Source organism: Megalobrama amblycephala, linkage group LG20 (genome assembly GCF_018812025.1).
Source record: "Megalobrama amblycephala isolate DHTTF-2021 linkage group LG20, ASM1881202v1, whole genome shotgun sequence".
Taxonomy (NCBI): domain Eukaryota; kingdom Metazoa; phylum Chordata; class Actinopteri; order Cypriniformes; family Xenocyprididae; genus Megalobrama; species Megalobrama amblycephala.
Window position 1 is genome coordinate 31,602,130 of NC_063063.1, and position 27,244 is coordinate 31,629,373.

General features: G+C 37.4%; 1 protein-coding gene across 6 annotated transcripts; it reads right to left on the reverse strand.

The window, feature by feature from the left end:
- On the reverse strand, nt 1–27,244 carry LOC125255221 (uromodulin-like). Of its 6 annotated transcripts, XM_048170269.1 has the most exons (18): nt 25,243–25,258; nt 20,924–20,987; nt 20,816–20,842; nt 20,053–20,182; nt 19,330–19,743; nt 17,903–18,292; nt 17,751–17,822; nt 9,885–10,277; nt 9,352–9,735; nt 9,180–9,269; nt 5,439–5,831; nt 4,920–5,045; nt 4,643–4,818; nt 4,114–4,253; nt 3,672–3,917; nt 3,377–3,539; nt 3,025–3,127; nt 2,806–2,924 (listed from the first exon to the last, which is right to left on the reverse strand). In XM_048170269.1, exons 4-18 carry the CDS (start codon nt 20,144–20,146, stop codon nt 2,821–2,823), a joined length of 3,288 nt encoding a protein of 1,095 aa, XP_048026226.1. In that variant the 5' UTR covers nt 20,147–20,182; nt 20,816–20,842; nt 20,924–20,987; nt 25,243–25,258; the 3' UTR covers nt 2,806–2,820. The 6 variants fall into 6 exon arrangements, with proteins under 6 accessions (XP_048026225.1, XP_048026226.1, XP_048026228.1 ...); XM_048170268.1 differs by lacking the exons at nt 2,806–2,924; nt 20,053–20,182; nt 25,243–25,258 and adding exons at nt 1–280; nt 21,343–21,363; XM_048170271.1 differs by lacking the exons at nt 20,053–20,182; nt 25,243–25,258 and adding an exon at nt 27,128–27,244.

Sequence of the window (27,244 nt, forward strand, 5' to 3'; positions counted from 1 at the left end):
TAAGTAATTAAATAATAATTTTATTTTGTTGTTTTTAGGTAAATTGACAAAGGCTTCATTAAATAAGGAAACATTTCGAAATCAAAAACCACAGTGGCATCAGTGCCACATTGATTAAAATGCCATTAGATAATATGCATGTAAATAAAATGTTACACATTGTCTGTGGAAACCAACTAAAAGAGGGTCGGGACACTCATCAGAGGAACAAGAAACACCATCAGAGAACCACACAGACAAGAAGCCTCAGATACCTTCACTTGGTCTGGGACCCACTTATCTGTGAACAGAGAATATAATAAAATGCAGTGAAATGTAATGTATTCATGACAGAAATCATCAAAAACCTTTATTTACAAATGATTAAAATAAATGAAATATTCACATGTGTTCCCTTCAGACAACATCAGAGGACCCATGGATATGGAAGCACTGTCATGGAAGTCCAGAGCTCTCTGCTGGTGTGCGGAGTTAAATCTCTGATAGATGTTGAATGAACTCAAAAAGAATAGTTAGTTAAACTTTTGGCACATTTTGAGTAAGTTAGTTATACTGTTTGGGTTTAATGTGCTAATTTTTGACCAGTATAAGAAGGTTAACATTAGGCAGATGAATGAGTATCTACATAATATTTGGGTACTGACAATGAAGAGGATACAGTTACAGAAATAGTGACAAATAATATTCATGGAACCTGATTTACAAAGACTGCATGGAACACGTAAAATTAGGCTATACAGGCAAATGTTTGTGTGTAACATTTAATGACTACCTCATATGAAACAATTTGTCATACATGTTTGATACAGTATAGATACAACTGTTTAAATGTACATGTCTCATGGGTTAATCATTTAATGCAGAATCAAGTCTGTCTCTTGGAGAATTTAAGGAAATGAACACTATATTCACTGGTCTACAAGAAGAGCAACAGTTTTCGGAGTGTTCTATATTCATTAGTTATAAATCATATATTAATATTAGTTAATGTATAGAACAAGAACAAATATGAATAATTTAACAATAGTATATTCTTTAAAAGTGCCCTAGAATGCTTTTTCACAAAATGTAATATAAGTCTAAGGTGTCCACTGAATGTGTCTGTGAAGTTTCAGCTCAAAATACCCTATAGAGTTTTTTTTAATTTTTGTAACTGCCTATTTTGGGGCATCATTAAATTTGCGCCGATTCAGGGTGTGTGGCCCTTTAAATCCTCGTGCTACCCACCCCCGAGCTCGCGACTCTAATACTTTGCATAAACAAAGTTCACAGTTAATATAACCCTTAAAATGGATCTTTACAAAATGTTCGTCATGCATGCTGCATGCATGCTTCGGATCATGTAAGTACAGTATTTATTTGGATGTTTACATTTGATTCTGAATGAGTTTGATGGTGCTCTGTGGCTAAAGCTAACATTACACACTGTTGGAGAGATTTATAAAGAATGAAGTTGTATTTATGAATTATACAGACTGCAAGTGTTTAAAAATGAAAATAGCGATGGCTCTCTTGTCTCCGTGAATACAGTAAGAAACGATGGTAACTTTAACCACATTTAACAGTACATTAGCAACATGCTAACGAAACATTTAGAAAGACAATTTACAAATATCACTAAAAATATCATGATATCATGGATCATGTCAGTTATTATTGCTCCATCTGCCATTTTTCGCTGTTGTTCTTGCTTGCTTACCTAGTCTGATGATTCAGCTGTGCACAGATCCAGACGTTAATATTGGCTGCCCTTGTCTAATGCCTTGAACATGAGCTGGCATATGCAAATATTGGGGGCGTACATATTAATGATCCCGACTGTTATATAACAGTCAGTGTTATGTTGAGATTCGCCTGTTCTTCGGAGGTCTTTTAAACAAATGAGATTTATATAAGAAGGAGGAAACAATGGAGTTTGAGACTCACTGTATGTCATTTCCATGTACTGAACTCTTGTTATTCAACTATGCCAAGGTAAATTCAATTTTCAATTCTATGGCACCTTTAACAACCATTAACCTAGTTTAAAGTGCAAGTTTTGATTTACACACAGACTTCAATATTCATATATTACTGACATGTATGTGAGAGTGTGCTTCATCAACAAACGACAGTAGCAATTGTATCAAATTCTTAGAATTGCAAACAGAAAAACACTTCTTATGCATAATATAGTACAAACATAATCTTTCTTTCTGTCTTTTATAGAAATACTGGTAACACTTTAGTAACATTATAAATGTGTCAACTAACATGAACTAACCATGAGCAATATATTTGTTACTGTATTTGTTAATCTTTGTTAACCTTAGTTAATAAAAATACAGAAGTTCATTGTTTGTTCATGTTAGTTCACAACTAACTAATGTTAACAAATACAACCCTTAATTTTAATAATGTATTAAATATTGAAATTAACATTAACAAAATGTCAACTGACATTTTGACATCACCTGATGTAGTTAACTAATGTTAACTAATGAACCTTACTGTAAAGTGTTACCAAAATACTTCCTTAAGCTGCAAAATCAGCATATTCATTTTTTAAAAAAGTTATAGAACTAATGCTTTTTCATGATTTCAATAAACATGAATCTGATTGTCTTTGTTATTATAGCGCAACTTCTTAAGTAAAATATGATGTAGAATCTAACAATTCATGTAAATGATTAAACAATTAATTTTGTATCATTGTAAACCAAGGCTACATGAAATAATAATAATAATAATAATAATAAAAAATTAGACACCGTGTGCCACATTCATTAAAATGACATTAGACAATATGCATGTAAATTCTGCCCGTTTTGTTGTACTAAACTAAAAGTGTGTCAGGACACTCATCAGAGGAACAAGAAACACCATCAGAGAACCACACAGACAAGAAGCCTCAGATACCTTCACTTGATCTGGGACACACTTATCTGTGAACAGAGAATATAATGAAATGCAGTGAAATGTATTCATGACAGAAATCATCAGACACCTTTATTTACAAATGATTAAAATAAATGGAATGTTCACCTGTGTTCCCTTCAGACAACATCAGAGGACCCATGGATATGGAAGCACTGTCATGGAAGTCCAGAGACCTGCGCTCTCTCCGCTGGTGTCCAGAGTCACAGTCCTGGTAGAGAAAAGAGCAAAATCAGCTGTGTGAATCCCTGTTAAATATCACTGAACAAACAAGAAACAAAGGAAAGTCTCCAGCAGAGGGCAGCAAAAACAGTATTTTAGCAGCCTCACATACTGACACTGAAGCATTTGATCAAAGTTCTAAAATGTAACCGTCATTTTTATATATTTAAAGTGATCAGTTTTATTTATTATCAATTACTCAAAAAACATGATCATTATGAGAGGTTTGTAATCTCACCATTGAGCAGCGATTGCTTGACAGAAGGCAAAGGTGAACAGCACAGTGCAGGTAAAGCTTAGTGGATTTTGCAGTGTAGATATACATCCCAAAAGAGAAACGGCTGGATGTCGAGACGCCGTTCTGCAGCAGCTTCAGTGTGTTGGCATTTGGATTGGGACACCTGACAATATCAATAATGACAATCAACAAATCAAATTATTTTCTTTGTTTCCATTGCACAATCCTAAGCTTTTGTGTTGAAACACTGAGAGATAAAGTATCTCTGGCAATCCTAAAAAAAACTCTGCTTTACTCTGAAACGATGAGATCCCAGCGGAGGCTGTAATCAGGATCATTCACAGGTGTAGCCCAACACGTGTCCATCACCAGGGCAAACTGGCGGCTGTCGACCCCCTCAACACGAACTTCCACATGCATCTCCTGGTCGAGCTCTGCATCCACTGCACCAGTGAAGGGCCGGGTAAACTCATCATCCTGATATGGAATCATCCGGACACGATATCTGCCTTCACCAGCGGGAAGAGTCTTGTGCACAATGCTGATGAAATGTCCAAAATCCATAAAAAAAAAAAAAAATGATAAAAAAAGATATCAACAAGCTCTATATTCAATTTTGTATTTGCCTCAACTCAATCCATATTTAGAAAAGAGCACAGCATATATATTCTTGGAGGATATTCACATACATTTACTCATTTGTATACTGTGTATTAGTTTTTCCTAAAGACTCTCACCTCTCCAGTGGATTGAGTTCCATATTCATGGAAAGTGTTTGTGGTTGAGGATAAACACAGCTGAAAGAAAGCTTCAGGATTTTCTCTGACCTCGGTGTCCCCAGAATAAAGTTATCATATATGAAGTGGGTGCCGTTAGCCTGTGGACAGCAAATATAACATTTTGTAAAGTTAGCCTAAATTGACTTTAAAGCAACATTAGAAACTACAAATACCAAAAAGTTGCAACAGTCAAGTGAAATAATGGTGGGTTACATGTTAATGGTGGAGAATGCAGGCAAAAGTTCCAGTCTTTTTTGTGGCATAGTGTTGTGTTTCCTTCCCTGCTGAATCTCTCTGAAACTTTGAGAAGTCTTTAGTGAGGTCTGTTTGGGTCCTTCCTTTGGTTGTTACAGACTGATTCTTTAGTGCCCTTACAGACCTCCATACAGACTTCTCAAAGTTTCAGAGAGATTCCCCAGGTGGTTCTATCATACACTACAAATATTTAGATGATGCATTTGAATAGCTTATGCATGGTTAAACCTACCACAAGATTTGTACCACAGATGTGTTCATCATTATCAAAATGGAATTCCACTCTGCCATTCCGGACCGTTCCTTTGCAGCTGGGATCATTGAGGTGTAAGACATCAGCTGGAAAACCAGCCTCAAAGAGCTGACAGCGAGACACAGACATGGAGCCAGAGCTGCTTTCACAGGTTTCTGAGAGAAAAAAAAAAGATAATTAATGACTGAAAAACAAAACAAAACAAACCAAAAAAAAAAAAAAAACTACAGTATAATAGTTGTGGAACTATACCAACCAAAAGAGTCAGAATGTGGTTGTGGTCTGTGATTGTCCTTTTTACATAAACAGCCATAAACACCATTTTTCATCCCACATCTTTCATCCTCAGAGCACCTGAGCTCAGAACAAGGATCTCTCACATCTAAGAGGAAAAAAACAGATAGATGAAATACAACACAGATACACTGAAAATGATGAAATGATGAAATACAACACAGATACACTGAGTCATGTTAATGTAGCATCTGAGTTAATGATTAAAAGTAGGACTTCACCAAAAAAATCATATTTTTCTTTTCTGTACTTCACCTCTGCTCTAGCTTGTTCTAACCTGATATTGTACACTGAATATTGTTGGCTGTTACACTGTTACTGTACATTATCAAAGCCATTGATAAATATTCTGACTTCATGACTGATTATTGCTCTTGGTCTCAAGATAAACTTTTTTTTTTTATTATTGTTCTATTGTTTTTCTTGCATCTGAAAAAAAGTAATACTAAATAATAATAATAGGGCATGTGAATATATTTACCTGCACAGTATGCATAATAGCAGCCATTTGGGCGTACAAACTCATAGACATAATAATTTCCTGGACAGGCTTTGACTTTAATGGGATTGGATTGGAAATAGCAGCAGTTATTGCTCCAGTGACCGCAGACATCTCGAGTGACCACTCCATCCTCGACTGTTGGATGTCCTCCGTTCAGCCACAGTGGAGCATCAGTGCCACAACTATGCTGATCAACACATGTGTCTGGCATCTGAACGCTCTGACCCTGAATGAAGAGACGATACCAGCCGTTCCAGCTGACCCCAGTGTCACACATTTTTTCAGAGGAATGTTGATTGTTGGTGGCTCTCCATGGATCATCCAGGACATAGTAGTTGTAGCAGGGGTCAACAGGGGGAGCTGTTATGGTATCTTTAGAAAAATACATTGATGAATGATGTCACATACTTACTTGTACAGTTGTAGTAGTTGTGATATGAAATTGAAATCTCTTTGCTTAAGCTCCTTGTTACTTTTGTTTAAAAATGCCCCTATTATGCTTTTTCGAACATTCATGCAGTGTATAATATAGCTGTTTGTGAATGCAAAAGGCCTGCAAAGTTTTAAAGATCAAAGTGCACAACAAATAAAGTTGTCTCCTAAAAGAAAGAATTAATTCTGAACTGCCAAAACAAGTTGTCAGCAATTCCAGTCACACTTCCTGTTACGTACTTACATAGCAATCAAGATATATACAGTATATTATATATATATATATATATATATATATATATATATTGTCATAAATATATTGTATTGTAAATCATGATTCGGATCGAGTGTCAAACCGCCAAACTGCTGAAATCACGTGACTTTGGCGCTCCGAACCGCTGATTCGACACGCTGATTCATAACACTCCGAAGCTTCATGAAGCAGTGTTTTGAAATCGGCCATCACTATATAAGTTGTTATTTGATTTTTTTGATGCACCAAAAATATTCTCGTTGCTTTATAATATTAATGACTGTGTTTACATGTATACTCACCAAGACTGGCATTTTGGCAATATTTTGTGTGTATTTGTCTGTTTAAGTGCAATAAGCAAGGAAAAAACTTTTAGAAATATTAGACACTCAATTTATTACTGAGAGGCGGCTTTATGTGCACGCACTTTGGGTGTGAAAATCTGTGGGAATGAGTAAAATTATGCGCAATGCACACAATTCCATGCTGAAATTCAAGCCCTGTAACAACAACAATATTCATCTGGAGCAAATTAAACGAGCGAGTGAGGGGAGGAGGGTTTGTATGTCAACTCACTGTCGGAGAGATGAGAGAGCGAGAAAACGCAGCTGGTATCGTGTATCTATTCTGCAGAAAATCAGTATTGTAAGCTTTTCAGATATTTTAGTATCGATATGTATAGAAAAATCATTATTTTTGACGACACTACATTGCACTACAACTGAAAAATGTAGGCCCTATATATCAATTCTAATATTCAGCCAGCCAAAGTGGCAACCAGGAGTTGTTGTGTTAATGTCAAGCCCTGATAACGAAGTAACACATTTGCATAATGCCAGGCTGTGGTCTTCTTTGGCTACCTGTGAATGTTTACTTTGCCCTGCCTTCAAACACTGTAGTTGTAGCTGAGGCCTGAAAGAGTTTGATTCACGTTGTCGACATGTCGATAAGATGCTGTTTCAGCGCTGCAAATCCACTTTGATGCACTTCAAAAGGATGAGGACCCACACTGGAACTTAGACAGAAAAAACAACACCATTGTTTCTCTTAGAATTTCTGTGCATCAAGTGCTGAGGAAGATCCGGAGCTGAAAATCATATATGGTAATGGGATTTTCATTTCTGACACACTACAAGCGGTAGACCAATCACAGCAGACTGGACCATCTAACCAATCAGAGCAGATTTGCAGAAAGAAGGGGTTTAGAGAGAGAGAGAAAAAAAAAAGTTTTCAGATTTTTTGAGAAATGAGGTGATGTGCAATGTACAACCCCTTTTCCAGAAAAGTTGGGATATTTTGTAACATGCAATAAAATCCACAATCTGTGATTTTTTAATTCTCTTGAACGTTTTTTTAACTGACCAAATTACAAAGAAAAGTTTTCCAATGTTTTCAGTGACCAACATAATTGTATTTTGTAAATATAAACAAATTTTGATTTTTGATGGCTGCAACACACTACAAAATGTTGGGATAGAGGCAAAATAAAAGTGAAAAGATTCTAGAATATCCAAGTTAAACTTTTGATACAGTCCACAATTAGCAGGTGAGCTGGTAATAGGTGAGGGTACTGTGATTGGGTGTAAAAGGAGCTTCTCTGTCTTTGCAAGCAAAGATGGGTCATGGCTCACCACTTTGTCCAAATTTCATGAGAGAATTGTCAAACAATTCAAATACAATGCAAGATTGCAAAGAGTGTATGTCTTTCACCGTCTACAATATATTATAAACCATATTTATACCATATATATATCTTATATATTGTGAAAAGTCTCAGTCTGTGTAGGGCAGGTCAGGAGACCTCCATTGAATGTGTATAACCTTTGAGCCCTCAAATAGCATGGCATGAGAAACCATCATGCTACTGTGTTAAATATTGCCACGTGTGCTCAGGAGCACTTCGGAAAACCGTTTTCACTTAACACATTCTGATGCTGCATCAAGAAATGCAACTCGAATCTCTGTTATGCAAGGAGAAATCTATACATCTGTTCAATGCAGAGATGCTGCCAAGTTCTCTGGACCCAAGCTCATCTCAGATGGTCTTAATGTGTGCTGTGGAAATGTGTGCTGTGGCCAGATGAGTCCATGTTTCAGTTTGTTTTTGGAAAAAATCTCGGTCCCAAAGATGAAAAGAACCATACAGAATTTCATCAACGACAGGTGCAAAAGAATACATCTGTCATGGTATGGGGGTGCATCAGTGCACGGCATGGGTGACTTGCATATGTGTGAAGGTACCATTGATGTGAAGGTGTGCATTTGGATTGTACAGAGACATAAACTGCCATCAAAATGACATCTTTCTTGGTAAGTACGACAATGCCAGGCCTCATTCTGCACATACTAACAGAGTGGTTTCATAGACACTCTACAGCATAGAAGGGATGTGCCTGACTGCCTGACTGCCTGTCTGCAATCCAGATCTGTCTCTTATTGACCAGATGTCTAATATCAGGTGAGATTGGGTAAGAGAGAATTTCCATTTGCATTAGTATCCTCAATTCCCAAAGATTAAAAAGTGTAATTAAAAGGAAAGGTGATGTGACACAGTGGTAAACATGCCTCTGTTCCAAGATTTTTGGAGTGTGTTGCAGCCATCAAAATCAAAATTTGTTTCTATTTACAAAATACAATTAAGTTGGTCAGTGAAAACTTTGGAAATATTAGAAACTTTGTACATTTTTCAGTTAAATAAAGGTTCAAGAGAATTAACAAATCACAGATTCTTGATTTTATTGCATTTTACAAAATGTCCCAAATTTTCTGGAAAAAGGGTTGTATATTATGAGAAAAATAAAGTGTTTTTTGACCTTGGATGCATGTAAATCTATTGTAGGAGACTCCAAAACTAAATTAGGAACCTTTAAAATAGCATAATAGGGGCACTTTAAGTAAATTGTGTGCTTTTTTAAAGCCAAATCAGCAACAAAAGCACAGTTTTACCCTTTATGTATATACATGCTACTAGAAAGTAAAGTTTGCTGTGACTTTTTCTACACCCTTGTGTAATGGGAGTCAAAATGATACTTTACCAGTGGTTATGACTGGTGGAGTAATGGATTCTATGGATGGGATTGTCTCTGTTGTTGTAGATGCTGATGGGATGGACTGGTTTGTGGATTCTAGTATTAGGAACATTTTATATCATCATCAAAAATTTTCAAAATAAATTACTGAAATGCATATGAGTAAATGCTCTCTTACCTACACAGTAAGCTCCGCAAAATATTGGCTTGACAAACTCATAAACATGGTAATTTCCTGGACAGGCTTTGATTCTTATAGGGTGGGAAGCGTAAGTACAGCAGCCATTCCATGAGGAGAGACAGACCTGACGGGTGACCACTCCATCTTCCAGCTGTGGGTGAGATCCGTTGAGCCACAGTGGGTCACTAGTGCCACACATGTACTGATTAACACATGATTCTGGCATCTGAGCATTTTGACCATTGTAGAACAGCCTGTACCAGCCATTCCACTCCACATTAGAATCACACATGCCCAAGTTATAATGGTCAGTGGCTCTCCAAGGCTCATCCAGACTGGTATAGTTGTAGCAGGGGTTGACACTCGGGGTGGAGACAGGTACTGTTGATGAAAAAATAGAAAGAGAGCATTATATAGTGAAGATTAAGTGCATCCAAGACTTTAAACTTTAAAAGGTCTGCACAGCTAATCATGCATAAATCTACAGTACAATTCATAAGCATGTCAAATAAAAAGATGAATGAATGTACCTGCACAATATACAGGAGCTGGGATTGAAAGAGTTGGCCTGGTAAACTTGTAGACATAATAATTTCCAGGACAAGCTTTGACTTGGATTGGATCGGATCTGTAGTGACTGCACTGATCATTATGGGAGCCGTAAATTTCACGAGTAACAACTCCATCTTCTAGCTGAGGATGAGAGTCACCAAGCCACAGAGCACTAAAACCTCCACATGACATGTAAGACACACACCATTCAGGCATCTGAGCATTTGATCCATTCATGAAGAGTCGATACCAGCCATCCCATTCTACAAGAGTGTCATCGTGCTTATTTACATATCCATTTGTATACCAGTAAATGATTATGCCTCTCCAGTAGTTGTCAAGTTCATTATAGTTATTGCACGGATCATAATCTGTATTAGTGAGAGAAGAAAACAAGGAAATTTGTGAGGCCTAAATTGATCTATAGTAATAATCATAAGGTGTTACAGTATGTACATGACATGACTGTGTAGTATAATATGAGATACTACAACTTCATGCATAAAAGTTGCCATTTTAACTGTAATGCAGAATCATTACAAAAAACAGCAAATTACGGATGTTTTTAATATTCTAATTCATATATATTAAGTCAAGACACCTTTATTTATAGTGCTTTATACAATACCAATTGTTTCAAAGCAGCTTTACAGTGATAATAGGACAGCAAATCAATGACACAAAGTTCATGTTGACTGTATAGCAGCTCTAAAAGAAAATAATGTCATTGTACATCTGAAGTAAGTTCAGTGTTGATTCAGTTCCGTTGTAAAGATCATCAATTATTAAATTAGTTAATTTAATCTATAAAGCAGTTGTGTTGAAAACAGCATTGTCATCATCCAGCTCAGTTCTCATACAACAATGTCAGTACAGTCAAATCAATAATATTGTTAAATATTATATATTATATTATATTATATATTAGGGGTGTAACGGTATGGTCGTCACGGTTCCGTGCATGCAATCAGACGACGAATACAGTCAGTCATTAGTGATCCACACTCCAATCCAGAAGGTGGAACATGAGGTAATGCAACACTGTTTGCTACCAGTAAAAAATACAGAATAAGAACCACATACTATCTACGTGTAATCCCTCAATCATGGTTTCAACTGCAGAAAGACATCAATAAAACAGTCTTATGAAGCATTACATTTACATCAGGCATGTCATTTAGTGGCCACAGCTTGTTAGCTCACTAAATTAATTTTAGAGGGGAGCATTTCACTAAATATATGCACTATATTAGCTTATATGTTCATTTTATTTACTATATCTGTTAGTAATGTCTTAATTATTTAATATATGTTTAAATAAATTTTTGTTGCGTCCATTAGCTGACATTTATGGGGAAAACTCACATCTGTGCAACTGCACAGACAAATGGCATTTCCCCTCGCCAAAACAGTTGGGGTTGACCGCCTATGTAAGTCATGAAGAAATGCCATATCTTCAGAATCTTTTTTCTTTCAGCGCAAAGATCATCTCTCGCTGATCCAGAGAAGACTGAAGCCTCTACCCACTTTTCCCGCCATTGAAACGTGCCTTGCAGCAAAACAACAACACTTCAGCAAGCAAGCTGATTCAGCGATCTCCCCTGTGGCCATCCGGTGACTGCTACGAGCAAAGTTCAGAGCATATTTCAAAAGTTGTTTGAACTGTTTGTTTCAAATGGGGCACATGCAGATCTAACCTGCCCGCTTCAGACGAGCACACTGAGTGCATCTACTGCCTGGGCCATGCCGCCGCTCAGCACTTGCCTCCAGAGCATTTGCCGCTAACGGCCAGGTCATCTCTGCACTGCAAACAATGGTGGTGCTTCAAGTTTACCAGGCCAAACTTCTTGATGACACGAACGAGTCTCGACCTGACCCGGTGATGTTCAAGGAGCTGTGCAGCGCAATAGACTTGGCCCTGCGTACTACTAGAGCCACCACCCAAGCCATCAGCCATGCTACGGTCAGTCTTGTGGTGCTGGAGCGGAACTTGTGGCTTAATCTCACAGAGCTTAAGGATGCTGACAGGATGGCTCTTCTTGAATCCCCCATCTCCCCGTCAGGCCTGTTTGGCTCTGCAGTGGAAGGCTTTACGGAGAGCTACATCGCAGCCCAGAAATCATCTCATCACTTTCTCATTAAAAGAGCATTCCTCCTCCTCTCATTGCTGTAACAGGCAACATAGACCCCGCTAAATGCAAGATTGTGTCAGTTCTCATGTTTCTGCTGGAGATGCTGCGTGATGGCCATAGTGGCAAATCTTTTTATTCTTGTGACATTTTACATTTGTATTGCCAAATAAGTAGCTGTGTACAATTAAAACAGTGTAAAATAAAAACAGTACAAGCAACAAAGTAAGAACATACATTTTCGTCTCTCTCGCTGACGCATTGGTTTCTTTGTCTCCCTCGCTGATGAGCGATTTACACCTTTTGTCCTGCACCCCCACCGTGAAGCTAATAAACTCCCCCAACCACCATATCTGAGCATCTGAGGCTGACTAAAAACTCTATTCTAGACATTAGCCTAATATTTTGAAGTGTAGGCTATAGATAAAGAAGAAAATAGCCTTAATCATTTACATGTCATAGTATTTTTGTCATATAAGTTTGTTAATTGTTAAACATTTCCCACCAGTTTCACAGACAAGGCTTAAGCTAGTCTTAGACTACAATGCATGTTTGAGCTGTTCTAACTGAAAGTAACTTGTACTGACATACCTTAAAATATGTCAGTGCCATTGTTTTGTCTCAAGATGCACACCAGTAATGTTTTTTTTTTCTAGTGAACATTTATAAAACCTACTTAAATATCCTAATTGAACTCAGGCTTAATCCTGGTTTAGGCTAAGCCCTGTCTGTGAAACCAGGCCTTCATTATTCACCGTTTGAACAATTCAAACAGAATCTGATGGATTGATTGATCAGATTCCCTCCGTTTTACTATGGCAGCATTTCACAAGCACAACAAAATGGTACATAGCACAGACCCACTCATGTTCTTTGCCACCAGGCTGCAGACACTTCACACATTCGCCATGAACATTTTCAACCCAATAATTACCCTACATTTTATAGGGATCCATGGGATCCTTCTAGTCATGGTTAAAGTCCCTGTAAAGCCATATTAAAGTATGTGACATTGTGATATTTGTCACAGTTCCAGTCATTCCCAGACTCCATTTCCCATAATCCCCCCTGCCAATCACCTGCACTCACTCCACCAATCAGCAATCACCCACACCCAGTTGCAGCACATTACCTGGACTATTTAAGCCATTCTCATTCTCACACTCATTGCGAGGTCTTGTACTACTACGGTTTGCATTTCTGAGCATTTGTCTGCCTGTTACTGATCTTGTCTGTTTCCCGTGTACGATTCTCTGCTGCCTGCCCTTTGGATAATTTGCTCTGTCTTGGACTTGTGATTGATATCTGCCTGCCCTGATCTACTGCCTGTTCCACGACCACAATTCTGCCTTGTCCCTGCTGTATCTGTTTGCCACTGTGTGACCCTTGCCTGTTTGACCATGAACATTGCTTAATAAAGCCTGCACATGGATCCCACATCGTGTCCCATCTCGTTACAGAAGACCTCGCCAACACAAGGATGCAGCAGCTTTTCTGGAGAACACTGGCCCGGTAGGAATATTGCACAATTGTTATTATGGCTCACACAGGGCACACAATCATTGGAGGAGTATATTAAAAAATATTTGGACATTGCTTATTGTTCAGATCTGCTGGACTGTGTACTGATAGACTTTTTCTGTGAGGGCGTCAATCAGCCACTTAAATCACAACTGATTCGTAAGGGACCCCGTTCATCCCTAAGTCACTTCTTGGAGTTTGCATTATTGACTGTTGGCCCTTTATTTACTGTGGGTGTCACGGAGGAATGTAACACATCATCTACTCCCTAGTGAAAAAAAAAGTATATTAAGTATACTTGCAGCAAGACTAATTATTAGTATATTTCAAGTGTGTTAATGATTAGTTCATTTAAAGTGTGCTATTTTGAAACAACTAATTTTGTACTAAGTATATTTAAGTTGAAATTAAGTAGTATTAAAATACAACTTTAAGTATATTTAGTATACTTATGTGTGCTAAATTGGAACAACTTCAAGTATACTTAGTACACTTTAAGTGTATGTCTTTAGGGACTAATTACATGCTTGATTAGTGATATTAAAGTGTACTTAATTTGTGTTATAAGTATTCTTTATTTGTGTTAAAAGTATATTTTTTTTGTTATAATATATGTTGTATTATAAGTATACTTTATTTCTGTTATAAGTATACTTTTGTGTTATAAGTATACTTTTATTTGTGTTATAAGTATACTTTATTTCTGTTATGAGTACACTTTGTGTTATAAGTACACTTTATTTGTGATTTAAGTACATTACAAAATAATTACGAGTGTCTTCAGAAAACACAAGCAATATACACTGAATATATTATTTTACAGGTAATAGTATATACTGTATGCTCAGTACCTTTGGCTTATTCCAAATATTAAACATTACACACTTTGCAGTCAATAACAATACACTTTGTTATTACTTATACTTTGTATAATATAGTCAACATTTGAAGCGGATCAAAACCTTTAATCAAAGTTGTCCTAACTTTTTTGATCCGCTTCAAATGTTGACTACTGTACTTTGAATTACATAATCTCACACAATACAGTTGTGCTACTATTTAAATACAGTTTAACACATTTTCCCAAAGTTGAATGCATTTGTTTTCATTAAAATAAAGATGCTGCGATAAAGATATTAAAATAAATAAAATGTAACAACATCACTAATGAAGAGACATATTTCATTGACAAATCCAATAGTTTTTATTTAAACTTAGATTCAGCAAAACTTAGCATGTTTTTCATTAAAGAAAAGAAAAAAATTGGCCCATGGTGACCCTCTATACACAAATACAAATTACACATTATATTCCATTTTCTGATGAGCTTCTCATTGTGTCTGATGGCACAATGATGACCGCAGAGACTCGTGAAGAACAGCATCTGTTGACAGAATATACCAAAGATATAAGACAGCATGTTCAACTCTTTATTCACGTTTACAATAGTCTGTCTAAATCCTACATTGAACCAGTAAATGAGGATTAACAGCAGGGAACTGTATCAGAATGGCATGTCGATATTGTTTTCGGTACATAGTCAAGCATAAAACACTTTATGAATTAATATCGTACAGAATACGGGCCGATTTGACCAATCATATGAATGTTTTGATGCTGCATACAAACGTGCCATAAACCACCACACAAAAACTCAAAAAGGAGATACAAAGCCGAAATATCGCTCTCTGTTTGTTAAAGAAAATAAAATAAAGTTTGTTAACTGGTAGACTACAACTCACCTCCCAATAGCAGCACTTTTCTCCGGTTCTTTCAGGATCGCGTAGGCCATTAGATTAGCCGGTTGTCGTCGCCATCACGGTCAGGCTGCGATGTCACTTGATTGAACTGGTCAGAATCCCCAAGACTGAGCGATGTATTGCGCTTTCAGTGTTTTAATAAATAAATTATACATTGCGACATTATACTTCACCTGAGTGACTGAGCGAGGGGATTCAGACGACGACGTTGACGTCAGCAGCTCTGATTGGCTGAAGGCAGTGAGCAACAAAATCTGATTGGTCACAGACCAAGTTGAAGAGACATTTGAATTCCGATACGTTTAACCACTCAACATATTTTTTCGCATTACTTGTGCTGCTGGTGTGTTGTTTAATATAGATTCGTATGTTCGATTGTAAAATAATTCTGCCAGTGTAAACTTAATAAACATTTACACATATTTGGAAATTGTATAGACTACACTGCATATATTAAATGGGCTTGTAATGCATTCATACTGAATTAAATAAGCACAAGTAATATAATGAATTCCAAGGATGAAGAAGTAAACTTAAAAAATATACTCAAATTTAATATTAGATACACTACAACTTCAGGATATTAAATAATGTATTTTTTAAATATACTTTCAGTGCATTGCTACAAATTTTCAGCACACAGTTAAAATATACCTCAAATATATTTTTATAAAGTGCAAATAAACTGAACTTACACTTCAAGTATATTTTTCTAAAATATATTTTTTAGAAAATATTCTAAAGTACAATTATTTTAAAGTGTGTTAAAAGTTGTATTGTCAAAATATGATACTATTATACTTTTTATATATTTAACGATAGTACTTTTTTTTTTTGTTAGTATATTTGCAGTGTACTATAGAAAAAGGGAATATATTTAAAATACAATAAAGTATACTTTTTTTCATTAGGGCTCATTTAATGGCTGCCGCGCTAGAAGACACACAAAATGGCGGCCACGACAACAACACCAAGTCAAGTCACAGTTGATCTCCCTGAGCCAAGTCAAGTCACAGTTGATCTCCCTGAGTCAAGTGAAGTCACAGTTGATCTCCCTGAGCCAAGTCAAGCCACAGTTGATCTCCCTGAGCCAAGTCAAGCCACAGTTGATCTTCCAGAGTCACGTAACGTCTCTGCTGATCGCCCAGAGTCACGTCACGTCTCCACTGATCACCCAGAGTCACGTCTCTGCTGATCGCCCAGTGTCACGTCACGTCTCGGGACCCGTCCAAGAGCGGAGGGGATTGTTGTCCAGTGTGGACGATCCACCGCTGACTTCAGCATGAGCAGCTGGAATTCCGAAGCCTCCGCCGGCCGCCATGCACTCAAGTCTGCCGGTGTCTACGGACAGGATGGCCGCTCTGCCAGTGTCTACGGACAGGATGGCCGCATCACCAGTGTCTACGGACAAGATAGTCACCCTGCCAGTGTCTACAGACAAGATGGCCGCTTCGCCAGTGTCTATGGACAAGATGGTGGCTCCAGTGCCAGAGTCATCTCCAGACTCCGCACCAGAGCCTGAGACAGTTCCAGACTCCACACCAGAGTCCGAGTCAACTCCAGACTTCGTTCCAGTCGTCAAGCCAGCTCCAGACTTTGTTCCAATTCTACGCGAGCCAGCTCCAGTTCTCCACAAGCTCCAGTTGTCCACGAGCCAGCTCCAGTTGCCCAGTCATGTGCCTGCACCAGCCTTCCAAGAGCCTGCTTCAGCCTTCCACGAGCCCGCTCCAGCCCACCAAAAAGTTCCTGCCCACAAATCCTGTACCACCACCATGGATTCCCCCCCCAAATTTTTTTTTTTGGGGGGGGGGGGGGGGGGGGGGGCATATACCCGTGGGTGGGGCTCCGGCATTACCATGGCCTTCCAAGACTCCTGACCCACCATGGCCACCCACGGCCTCTGACCCACCATGGCTGCCTGAAGTTCCTGACCCGCCTTGGCATCCCAAGGCTGCCCGACGCTTCTGAACCGCCTTGGCGTCCCAAGGCACCTGAACCACCTTGGCGTCCCAAGGCACCTGACCCGCCATGGCTGCCCGAGGCTCCCGACCCGCCATGGTGCCCAGAGTCCTTGGACCTGCCCTGGAGACCCTCCTTACCTGTCTGTACATCCACCATCATGGATACCACGTCGTGTCCCGTTTCGTTACAATATTAGAGTTTGGACATCCCTGGTTTACAGCATTAGCTGAGATAGATTTTTTTTTTTATCTTCCACCAAGAAAATATTAACTATAATTTAATTTATTTAAAGAGAGACACAGTTCAATAAACCACTATTTAATAACAAAATAGAAAAAATAAACAATTTTATGTTTAGTTTTCTTCCCCTGCTGTACTGAACCCATACCGAACCATGACTTCAATACCGAGGTATGTACCAAACTGTAATGTTTGTGTACCGTTACACCTCTATATACTGTATGCAACTTACTCAAGGTGATGCTGGATCCAGTGATTATATCTGGACTCAGAGTGAAAACTGCCTGTGAAATGGTGCTGACATCTAAAAAGAAAATTCAAAACATGATTGAAATCATTTTATAAGGTTTTAAAGTCTTAATAAGCGGGGGAAAAGCACAGTACCTGTACAGTATCCAACACATCCAAATGGTGGACTCACTAGTTCATAGACATAGTAATTGCCAGGACAAGCTTTCACTCTGATGGGGTTTGAGTTGTATTCACAGCAGTCTCCCAAATGATAACTACCACAGACCTCCCTGATCACCACTCCATCCTCTATCTGAGGGTGAGGATCAGTGAGCCACAGATTGATGTATGTGTTACAGGTGAATGAACTAACACAGGTCTCTGACATCCGGATGTCCATTCCGTAGTAGAAAAGCCGGTACCAGCCATTCCAGGAGAAAGATTCATCACAAATGTTATTTCCACTTTCATTGTTGGCTCTCCAGGGACGATCCAGAGACTCATAGTTGTAGCAGGGATCACTGTTGATGCTTTGGAAAGCAGCTGTCATGGATGGACAAAAGAGATCTTTGTAAAATACTGTTAAAAAGCTGTATTTATATGAAAGACAATTTATTTTTAGCCCTGACTACCTGACACACATGTCCTGACTCCTGCTGTCATACGTCGACTCAAATTAAGAGATACGGCTCTTATTACAATGCTGTCATTCTTAAAGTACCGGTACGAATACATTTTCAAATTTCGTTTCAACACTAAAAGCCAAAAGAATGACTGATGGACTGCAAATCACTGATGCTAACCAGCTAAAACAAGCTTAATTTCATTAAACAATCCATTATTATACATGTAAAACTGATCTAATAAATACTACAATTATTCTTGATACCAACATTTAAATAAATCATGTTATCATCACAAAAACCGCAGAACAAAAGTGTTAAGACCAGGGGCACGTTCAAGTTCAAACCAGTGCGCAACGTTTTGCTACGTTTTCCGGGTTGAACAACATGTTTCCTGGAAACGGTGTGCAACAGGTTTGAGATACGTTTTCTCTTGTTTGGTGGGCGTGTCAGAAATGTCAGCCCAATCAGCGGCAAGCTATATATAAACCACGCGGTATTAAAGAGACAGCTCGCACAGTGGGTATTAATGTAACAAAAATACTATACTTATATATTTTGCTATTGTATTGTGAAGTGACACTTTAATAAACTTTTCTATACTCCTCTGATTATATAATGAACGCAGCCCAGTTCACACCAAGTACGCTAATTATAGTTTAAATAATAATTCTAATTTTATGCGAATAGCAGAGTCCACACCACAACTATGACGACACAGAGAGGAAGGGTTTTGTTTGAGTCACTTTCAGAATGATTTTTTTTTCTAGCTGATGGATGATAAAAACATTGACAACCAATTAGAATCCATCCAACTTTAAAGAGCTCAAGCATTTAAAGCAGCAGACGACATAACTGATTCACTTATAATAAACAGAGTGATATTGTGCATTGGTGTGCAATATAGTTTTCTTTATAGCTGTCATTCTTTGTGTAAAGAGGCCTTTAAAATTTCACCTGCACAGTACATAGGCTGGGGGGCTGATATGATGGGTTTGACAAATTCATAGACATAATAATCTCCTGGACAGGCTTTGACTTGGATGGACGTGGATCTGTAGCTGCCGCACTCAACAGAATACCTCCCCCACCACCATGAATACATTCCCACGACTTCTCGGGTCACCTCTCCATCCTCAATTGTTGGATGAGAACCGTTGAGATACAGTCCAGTTTGACCACCACATCCCATATAACTCATACACCACTCAGACATCTGGGCACTTTCTCCATTCAAATACAGCCGATACCAGCCACTCCATTCAACAAGGGTGTCATCATATCCAGAGGATTGGCTTTGCCGTATGTCTCTCCAGGATTCATCAAGAGTTTTATAATCAAAGCATGGATCAAAGATGGAAGTTGTAGGTTCTGAGAGAATAAAGATAAAGACAAAGAAATGTCATGATACATAAGCATTCATTGCACTGCAAAAAGTGATTTTCTTCCTCAGTATGTTTTCTTATTCTCGCTGGGTTGTACATTATATCTGCATTAAGCTTGTTATAGTAGCACTTGTTTGTATTTGTACAGCAAGTATTATTCAAAGTGGCTTTGATAGCCTAAATCTCAAAAGTAAATGCTTTTTGATAAAGTGGAAATAAGGAATTCTTTCAAACAGTTATTGTGTGTTTGCTGGAGGAAAAAAAAAGTAATTTGCTTAAAAATGTGATTAATTACCATCACATCTACTATCATTTCTCTCCAGTTGATTTTCAGGTTCGGCTGTTCCTGCTCTCTTTCTGGTGCTACTTTCTGTTCTGCTGTCAATCATAGATCATCACACCTGTTACTCCGCCCATTTAACTCGCTTTTATGATCAGCAATAAAGACATTTTAGGAAAGAAGAAAGAAGAAATATGGGACAAAACATGATTTTTTCATAATAAGTCATGACACTAAAAATAGAGCTGAAATATGGGACTCTCTCTAGAAAAACAGGATATCTGGTCACCCTACCATTAAAAGACCACTAAATATTTTGCCTATGATCCCCTATTATAAGTAAGGGTGAAATAGAAATAGCATCTTTAATTTACAAGATACAACTGCATGATGCAACCACATTTGTGTGTACTCTGTACAGATCTGGTAAGGGATGTTTTTGCTCAGATGCCCGAAATGTCTGCCCAATAGAGAAAGCTTGATTTGCTCAGCAAGAACAAAATAATAGAGGGAACATTGGCCATGTAATGTCTGACATCACTCACAGAAAGTGGTTGGCACATATAGAACTTTAAGCGGATTGAATCACTCATAGATACATTTAAACATTTAGGCTACAGAATGACACCAAGAAATGTATAAGTTCTAGAGTGCTAAAGTATGACAGGCTCTTTCACTATATGAATTATTTGTACTTAATTTATTATATTTCTACAGTTTTAATGGATAGTAAAGCATGAAAAGAGGAAGAATTGATTAAATAAAAGAATGATTGTACCTGTTGTTTGTCCAATGGTTATTTCACCTATTAAATACACAATATAAGCATACTTTATTATTGGGAAAATATTAAGTCATTTTACATGACAGATTATAAAACACTCACCATTAATCAGCAGCAGTAGAGACACACACAGTGAGATCAGAAACCTCATTGTGACGAACAGCACCTGCACACACATGAAATATGTTTTGTTAATTTTATTGTTTATTGTGCATATTTGTAAAAACAACTTAAAGTCCGTGTAAAGCGATATAAAAAACACCAAGTAAATGAATAAAGTTATCAAAATCCTGAAAAAAAAGCAGTATTCTCTGCTCTCAAATGCTTGGGGGCGTGTCCACTGTCGGTGCTGAAACCACGCCCATTCGAGAGAAAGATGCCGTCTCTCTCAACTTACTTGTCTAATGAGTCAAACATACTGATGCATATAAACAAATGAATCACATTAGAGGGTTGCAAAATTTAGTAGAGTTACTGTGGACTACCTACTAATTATAACAAAAGCACAGAAGGCAACTTACTCTCATTGGTGGGCACGTGGTGTAGTCCTAAAAAAATAAGTGGTGTACTATTACCCAGACCCTCAAAATAACGCAGTTGAGTACACTTACAAACCCGATTCCAAAAAAGTTGGGACACTGTACAAATTGTGAATAAAAAAAGAATGCAATAATTTACAAATCTCATAAACTTATATTTTATTCACAATAGAATATAGATAACATATGAAATGTTGAAAGTGAGACATTTTGAAATGTCATGCCAAATATTTGCTCATTTTGGATTTCATGAGAGCTACACATTCCAAAAAAGTTGGGACATGTAGCAATAAGAGGCCAGAAAAGCTAAATGTACATATAAGGAACAGCGGGAGGACCAATTTGCAACTTATTAGGTCAATTGGCAACATGATTGGGTATAAAAAGAGCCTCTCAGAGTGGCAGTGTCTCTCAGAAGTCAAGATGGGCAGAGGATCACCAATTCCCCCAATGCTGCGGCGAAAAATAGTGGAGCAATATCAGAAAGGAGTTTCTCAGAGAAAAATTGCAAAGAGTTTGAAGTTATCATCATCTACAGTGCATAATATCATCCAAAGATTCAGAGAATCTGGAACAATCTCTGTGGGTAAGGGTCAAGGCCAGAAAACCATACTGGATGCCCGTGATCTTCGGGCCCTTAGACGGCACTGCATCACATACAGGAATGCTACTGTAATGGAAATCACAACATGGGCTCAGGAATACTTACAGAAAACATTGTCGGTGAACACAATCCACCGTGCCATTCGCCGTTGCCGCCTAAAACTCTGTAGGTCAAAAAAGAAGCCATATCTAAACATGATCCAGAAAAGCAGCCGGCGTTTTCTCTGGGCCAAGGCTCATTTAAAATGGACTGTGGCAAAGTGGAAAACTGTTCTGTGGTCAGACGAATCAAAATTTGAAGTTCTTTTTTGGAAAACTGGGACGCCATGTCATCCGGACTAAAGAGGACAAGGACAACCGAAGTTGTTATCAGCGCTCAGTTCAGAAGCCTGCATCTCTGATGGTATGGGGTTGAATGAGTGCGTGTGGCATGGGCAGCTTACACATCTGGAAAGGCACCATCAATGCTGAAAGGTATATCCAAGTTATAGAACAACATATGCACCCATCCAGACGTCGTCTCTTTCAGGGAAGACCTTGCATTTTCCAACATGACAATGCCAGACCACATACTGCATCAATTACAACATCATGGCTGCGTAGAAGAAGGATCCGGGTACTGAAATGGCCAGCCTGCAGTCCAGATCTTTCACCCACAGAAAACATTTGGCGCATCATAAAGAGGAAGATGCGACAAAGAAGACCTAAGACAGTTGAGCCACTAGAAGCCTGTATTAGACAAAAATGGGACAACATTCCTATTCCTAAACTTGAGCAACTTGTCTTCTCAGTCCCCAGACGTTTGCATTTGAAACTTCCACATCATTGCATTCTGTTTTTATTCACAATTTGTACAGTGTCCCAACTTTTTTGGAATCGGGTTTGTACAATTCACTATAGTATGGTTCAAAAGCACTATAGTATTTACTATAAATTACTATAGTATTTTTTCATGTGGGATTATCACTTCCCATGCAATTTACTCTATGGGACCTATTCAGTCTACTAAATATAATGTAATAACGTGTGTCTCTCTTTTACCGTTTTTAATAGCAACTATAATCAGGGAAAACCAGTCAAAAAAATTATATTGCTTAATAACTACAGCTTTAACAAAAATATGTGCATGCAAGCTTAACAGAAATTTACTTACACTTATATTGTTTTATATATATATATATATATATATATATATATATATATATATGTGTTTTTGAATGGGATTTTGGCACAAAATGGCAAAATGTTTTTGAAAGAAGTCTCTTCTACTCATCAAGCCTGCATTTATTTGATCAAAAATACAGGAAAAAAAAAAAACAGTAATATTGTAAAATATTATTACTATTTAAAATAATGGTTTTCTATTATAATATACTTTAAAATCTAATTTATGTCTGTGATGCAAAGCTGAATTTTCAGCATCATTAATTCCAGTCTTCAGTGTCACATCATCCTTCAGAAATCATTCTAATATGCTAATATATAACAAATGTTGTGCTGCTTAATATTTTTTATATTTTTCAGGATTTTTTTGATGAATAAAAAGTTAAAAAAGAGCAGCATTTATTTAAATTAAATCGTTTGTAACAATATACACTACTGTTCAAAAGTTTGGGGCCAGTATTTGTTTCTTTCTTTCTTTTTTGGAAAGAAATTAATACTTTTATTCAGAACAGATGTGTTAAATTGATAAAAGGTGATAGTAAAGATTTATATTGTTAGAAAATATCTCTATTTTGAATAAATGCTGTTCTTTTTTACTATTTATTCATCAATGAATCCTGAAAAAAAGTATCAGTTTCCAAAAAATATTAAGCAACACAACTGTTTCCAGCTTTGATAATAACTGAGTATCAAATCAGCATATTAGAATGATTTCTGAAGGATCATGTGACACAAAAGACTGGCTGTTGAAAATTCAGCTTTGCATTACAGAAAATATATATTATATATATATATATATATATATATATATATATATATATATATATATATATATATATATCATAAAAAATAAATTTCAAATCTTTCTACGAATGCGTTGGCTGTTATTTTCCTGCTCAAGAACATTACGGCTGCGCTGCTACGCAAATGGATTTTTAAACGCCAATCGCATTTTTTATTAGGTATTATAGCCTATATAATACTAGGATTTTGCTTAAAATCGCCCCCAGCACTCCCCTGATAAAATCCCGCGGCTATTACATTTATTCAGTGTTCCTGAGTTTAGTGGATTTCGAGTAGGCTATTAAGCATTTAAAGTTTTAAAATTAGCAAACAGTCTTCTGAAATGGATCTCTCTCTCTCTCTCTCTCTCTCTCTCTCTATCTATCTCACTCTATCTGTCTTATCTATCTGTCTACCTGTATTTTAAATACGCTTTGCATTAGGTTGTGTTTTAAGGATTAACGGGAAATTTCGTAATATTACTGGATAATGTCGTGGCAGAAAATTACCAGTACATTTTCCGTTTTTAATTTTTACAGTGTATATCGCATATGTCGTGTGCAATGCAAAGGGCATTTGTTCATGTATAAGTTTGTTTGTGCTAGAATAGAAACATGCGAAGAGAGTGTCTTATGTCAACAGTTAATTTACCGCAGTACTGAAAAATTAAAAATTACTGACAAGGCAACGTTTTTTATTTGCTTTTTTAAGCAAATTTAAAATTATTTAAATTTAGAAAACGTCTTCATCGAAAGTAATATTTGGGGGGTGCAGCATGCGTTTTGACAAAAAAAAAAATTCTATTTAAGTGTCATACAATGTAATGTTACTGTATCAGCTTGTGAGCGAGGCACTTTGGTTTGTACATGAATGCACTCTGTCTCAATTTGATCTAATCGCGATAAAATGCTTTGCAGTTAAGCTTGCTGTTTTTTTGTTTGTTTTTTTTGACGCAGTTCGAGTCCCATAACAAGTATGACTTTATTTGCGTTTTTGTTAAACAAACTTTTACCAATATTACAAGTAATGAAATCCCTTATTTTTATCCCTTATCTACAATGATACCAGCATCATGAAGTGCAAATATTCAATTGTAATGGATCTATTGCACAAGCTTTCAGAATTTATTCATCTGTGGCTGATCGTTCACATCTGGCGTTTAGTCACAACCTAATAGGGTAGCAGATTAGAAACAATTCTCAGAATTGACTTTACACAAACTTTAAATGATAATGTTCACAGAGATTAACATCAGTTTAAATCCATCAAAAGCCAGTGGCATTAAGAGTGATTTGATCAAATGAAGAGGAAAATTTAGATAAATTACTTTACCTGAAGTCAGAGCAAACTCACAGATTCACCCTCTGGTAGCCCAGTACAGTTATGCTGAAGTGCAGCTTTTTTAATTTGACTTGGACTGGTTGGAACATTACAGGAACTAGAACCTGTTTGTCATTTTTTCACGTGACATAAGATGTTTGTGTTTGAAGTGGTTGATAGTTTGCATATGTTTTAAATGTGGAATGACATTAATTATATGTTTGAAGACCATGGGCGGAGCTTGGCATGAAAACTATGTGGCAACACCGAACCATGCAAAAATTTACTTAAAAGCAAATGTTGTGGAGACACATTTGTGTCCATGATCAACCAAAAAAACAAAGTTGTCTGCACACTGAAAGACATGCAATTAGACCAAATCAATGGTCTATCACAAAAATTACTTTAATTAGACATCCACAAAGTGAAAAAATGTGCAAAAAAGTGACGTGTCTTAAAAACAGACCAAAGAGCAAACGTTTCAGCTCATGCTTTCTTCAGTGCTCATGGAACAAACAGCAAACACCACTCTACTATAGACACAATTACTAATTGTTACCAGCTGAGCTCAATCAGGTGGTAGATGATTTCACACACACACAAAAAAAATCCCCCCCAAAAAACATAAAAAAAACCCATCTCTTAAATCAAATAAATGTTAATAATTGGGAGAAAAAAAATCCATCTCTTCATTCAATCCACTGAGGGTTAATGATTTCAGCTGGAATATCCAAAAAGCCTCTCTTTGTAATAGTTTTTTTTTTTTTTTTTTTTTTTTTTTTTTTGGTTACCCCCTCTCCTATGTGGCAGAACACTCTCAAATGCCCAGGAACTTTAGATCTGAAAGAGAATGCTTAGCAGACTCAAAATGGCAAAAAACTGGAGAAGTGTAATCTGGTCTCTTAATGGCACTCATATGTTCTATAATTCTGGTGCACAATGCGCGTTTTGTTTTTCCAATGTACAATAGGGGACATGGACAAATAATTATGTATATCACATGTGTAGTTTTACATGTAATCATTTGTTTAATTTTATAGTTTTTGCCACAAATTGGATGTGTAAAGGATTTACATTTTATATAATAAAGACAAGCAGTACAATCTTTACATCAGGCCCGGATTGGCTAATCGGGAGCGCCTGGAGAATTCCCGGTGGGCCGGTCTGTTTATTTGGCCGCGAGGGCAGGTGTTGTCATGGCAATGGGTTGAAATATGGATGCTCTAAAAACTGTCGGCGCGACCAAAAGTACTAAGCTGAGTAGCCTAACTTTTTCCTTAAAACCAGTCAGTGAAGGATTTAGGCATGGACGACATGGGCAACGGCCCAGTGCGGCATCTTGCTGGGGGCGGCAGGGGGCACCCGCGCAAGAAAAACAAACAAACAAACAAACGAATGCGCGATCGGGTTTTTACTGCTCATTTGCGCATAACGTCAATGATATCATGTCAGTGAGTAAATTACAACCTGGTCGGGAGGGACTCGGAGTGTGTAGGCGTTCTCTACTTTACTCTTCTAAGAAACGGCTAAAAATAGTCTCTTACGTGCTGAGAGTGCTCATCCTACATCTTTGAAACGTGGTCTACCGTATAGTCAGTTCATGAGACTCTATCGCATCTGCTCCAATAAGGATGATTTTGAAGTTAAGGCACAATGATTTTAGAATGATTTTAGATCACGGGGATATCCAACGAAATAGTTAGATACTGCATTAGATAAAGTTCATTCTTTGCCAGATAAGACCAATTTGATCCCTTCAAAGAATACATTTTCTTGTGTTTTTAATTCTACTTTTAGTCCTTTGAGTTCAGAAATTAAGAAGGTAATCAATTTTCATTACAAAGGGATCTGTAGTTCTGGTGGGAACAAAACTCAACCCCTTGTTCAAAAGACTTACTTCATGGGGTTGGAGTTCCTGGCAGTGAGATTAAAGATCAAGTTGTCCTTTGGCGAGCATCCCTTCTCGGAGTGACTCGGAGTCCTTTGGCGAGCACCCCTTCTCGGAGTGACTGGG

Coding starts and splice junctions, on each gene's coding strand:
- LOC125255221 (XM_048170268.1), bottom strand. Junction 18,293..19,329: donor CCAGCCTATGTACTGTGCAG/GTGAAATTTTAA, acceptor CATCCATGACAG/CTGCTTTCCAAAGCATCAAC. Junction 9,736..9,884: donor AGCTCCTGTATATTGTGCAG/GTACATTCATTC, acceptor TTTCATCAACAG/TACCTGTCTCCACCCCGAGT.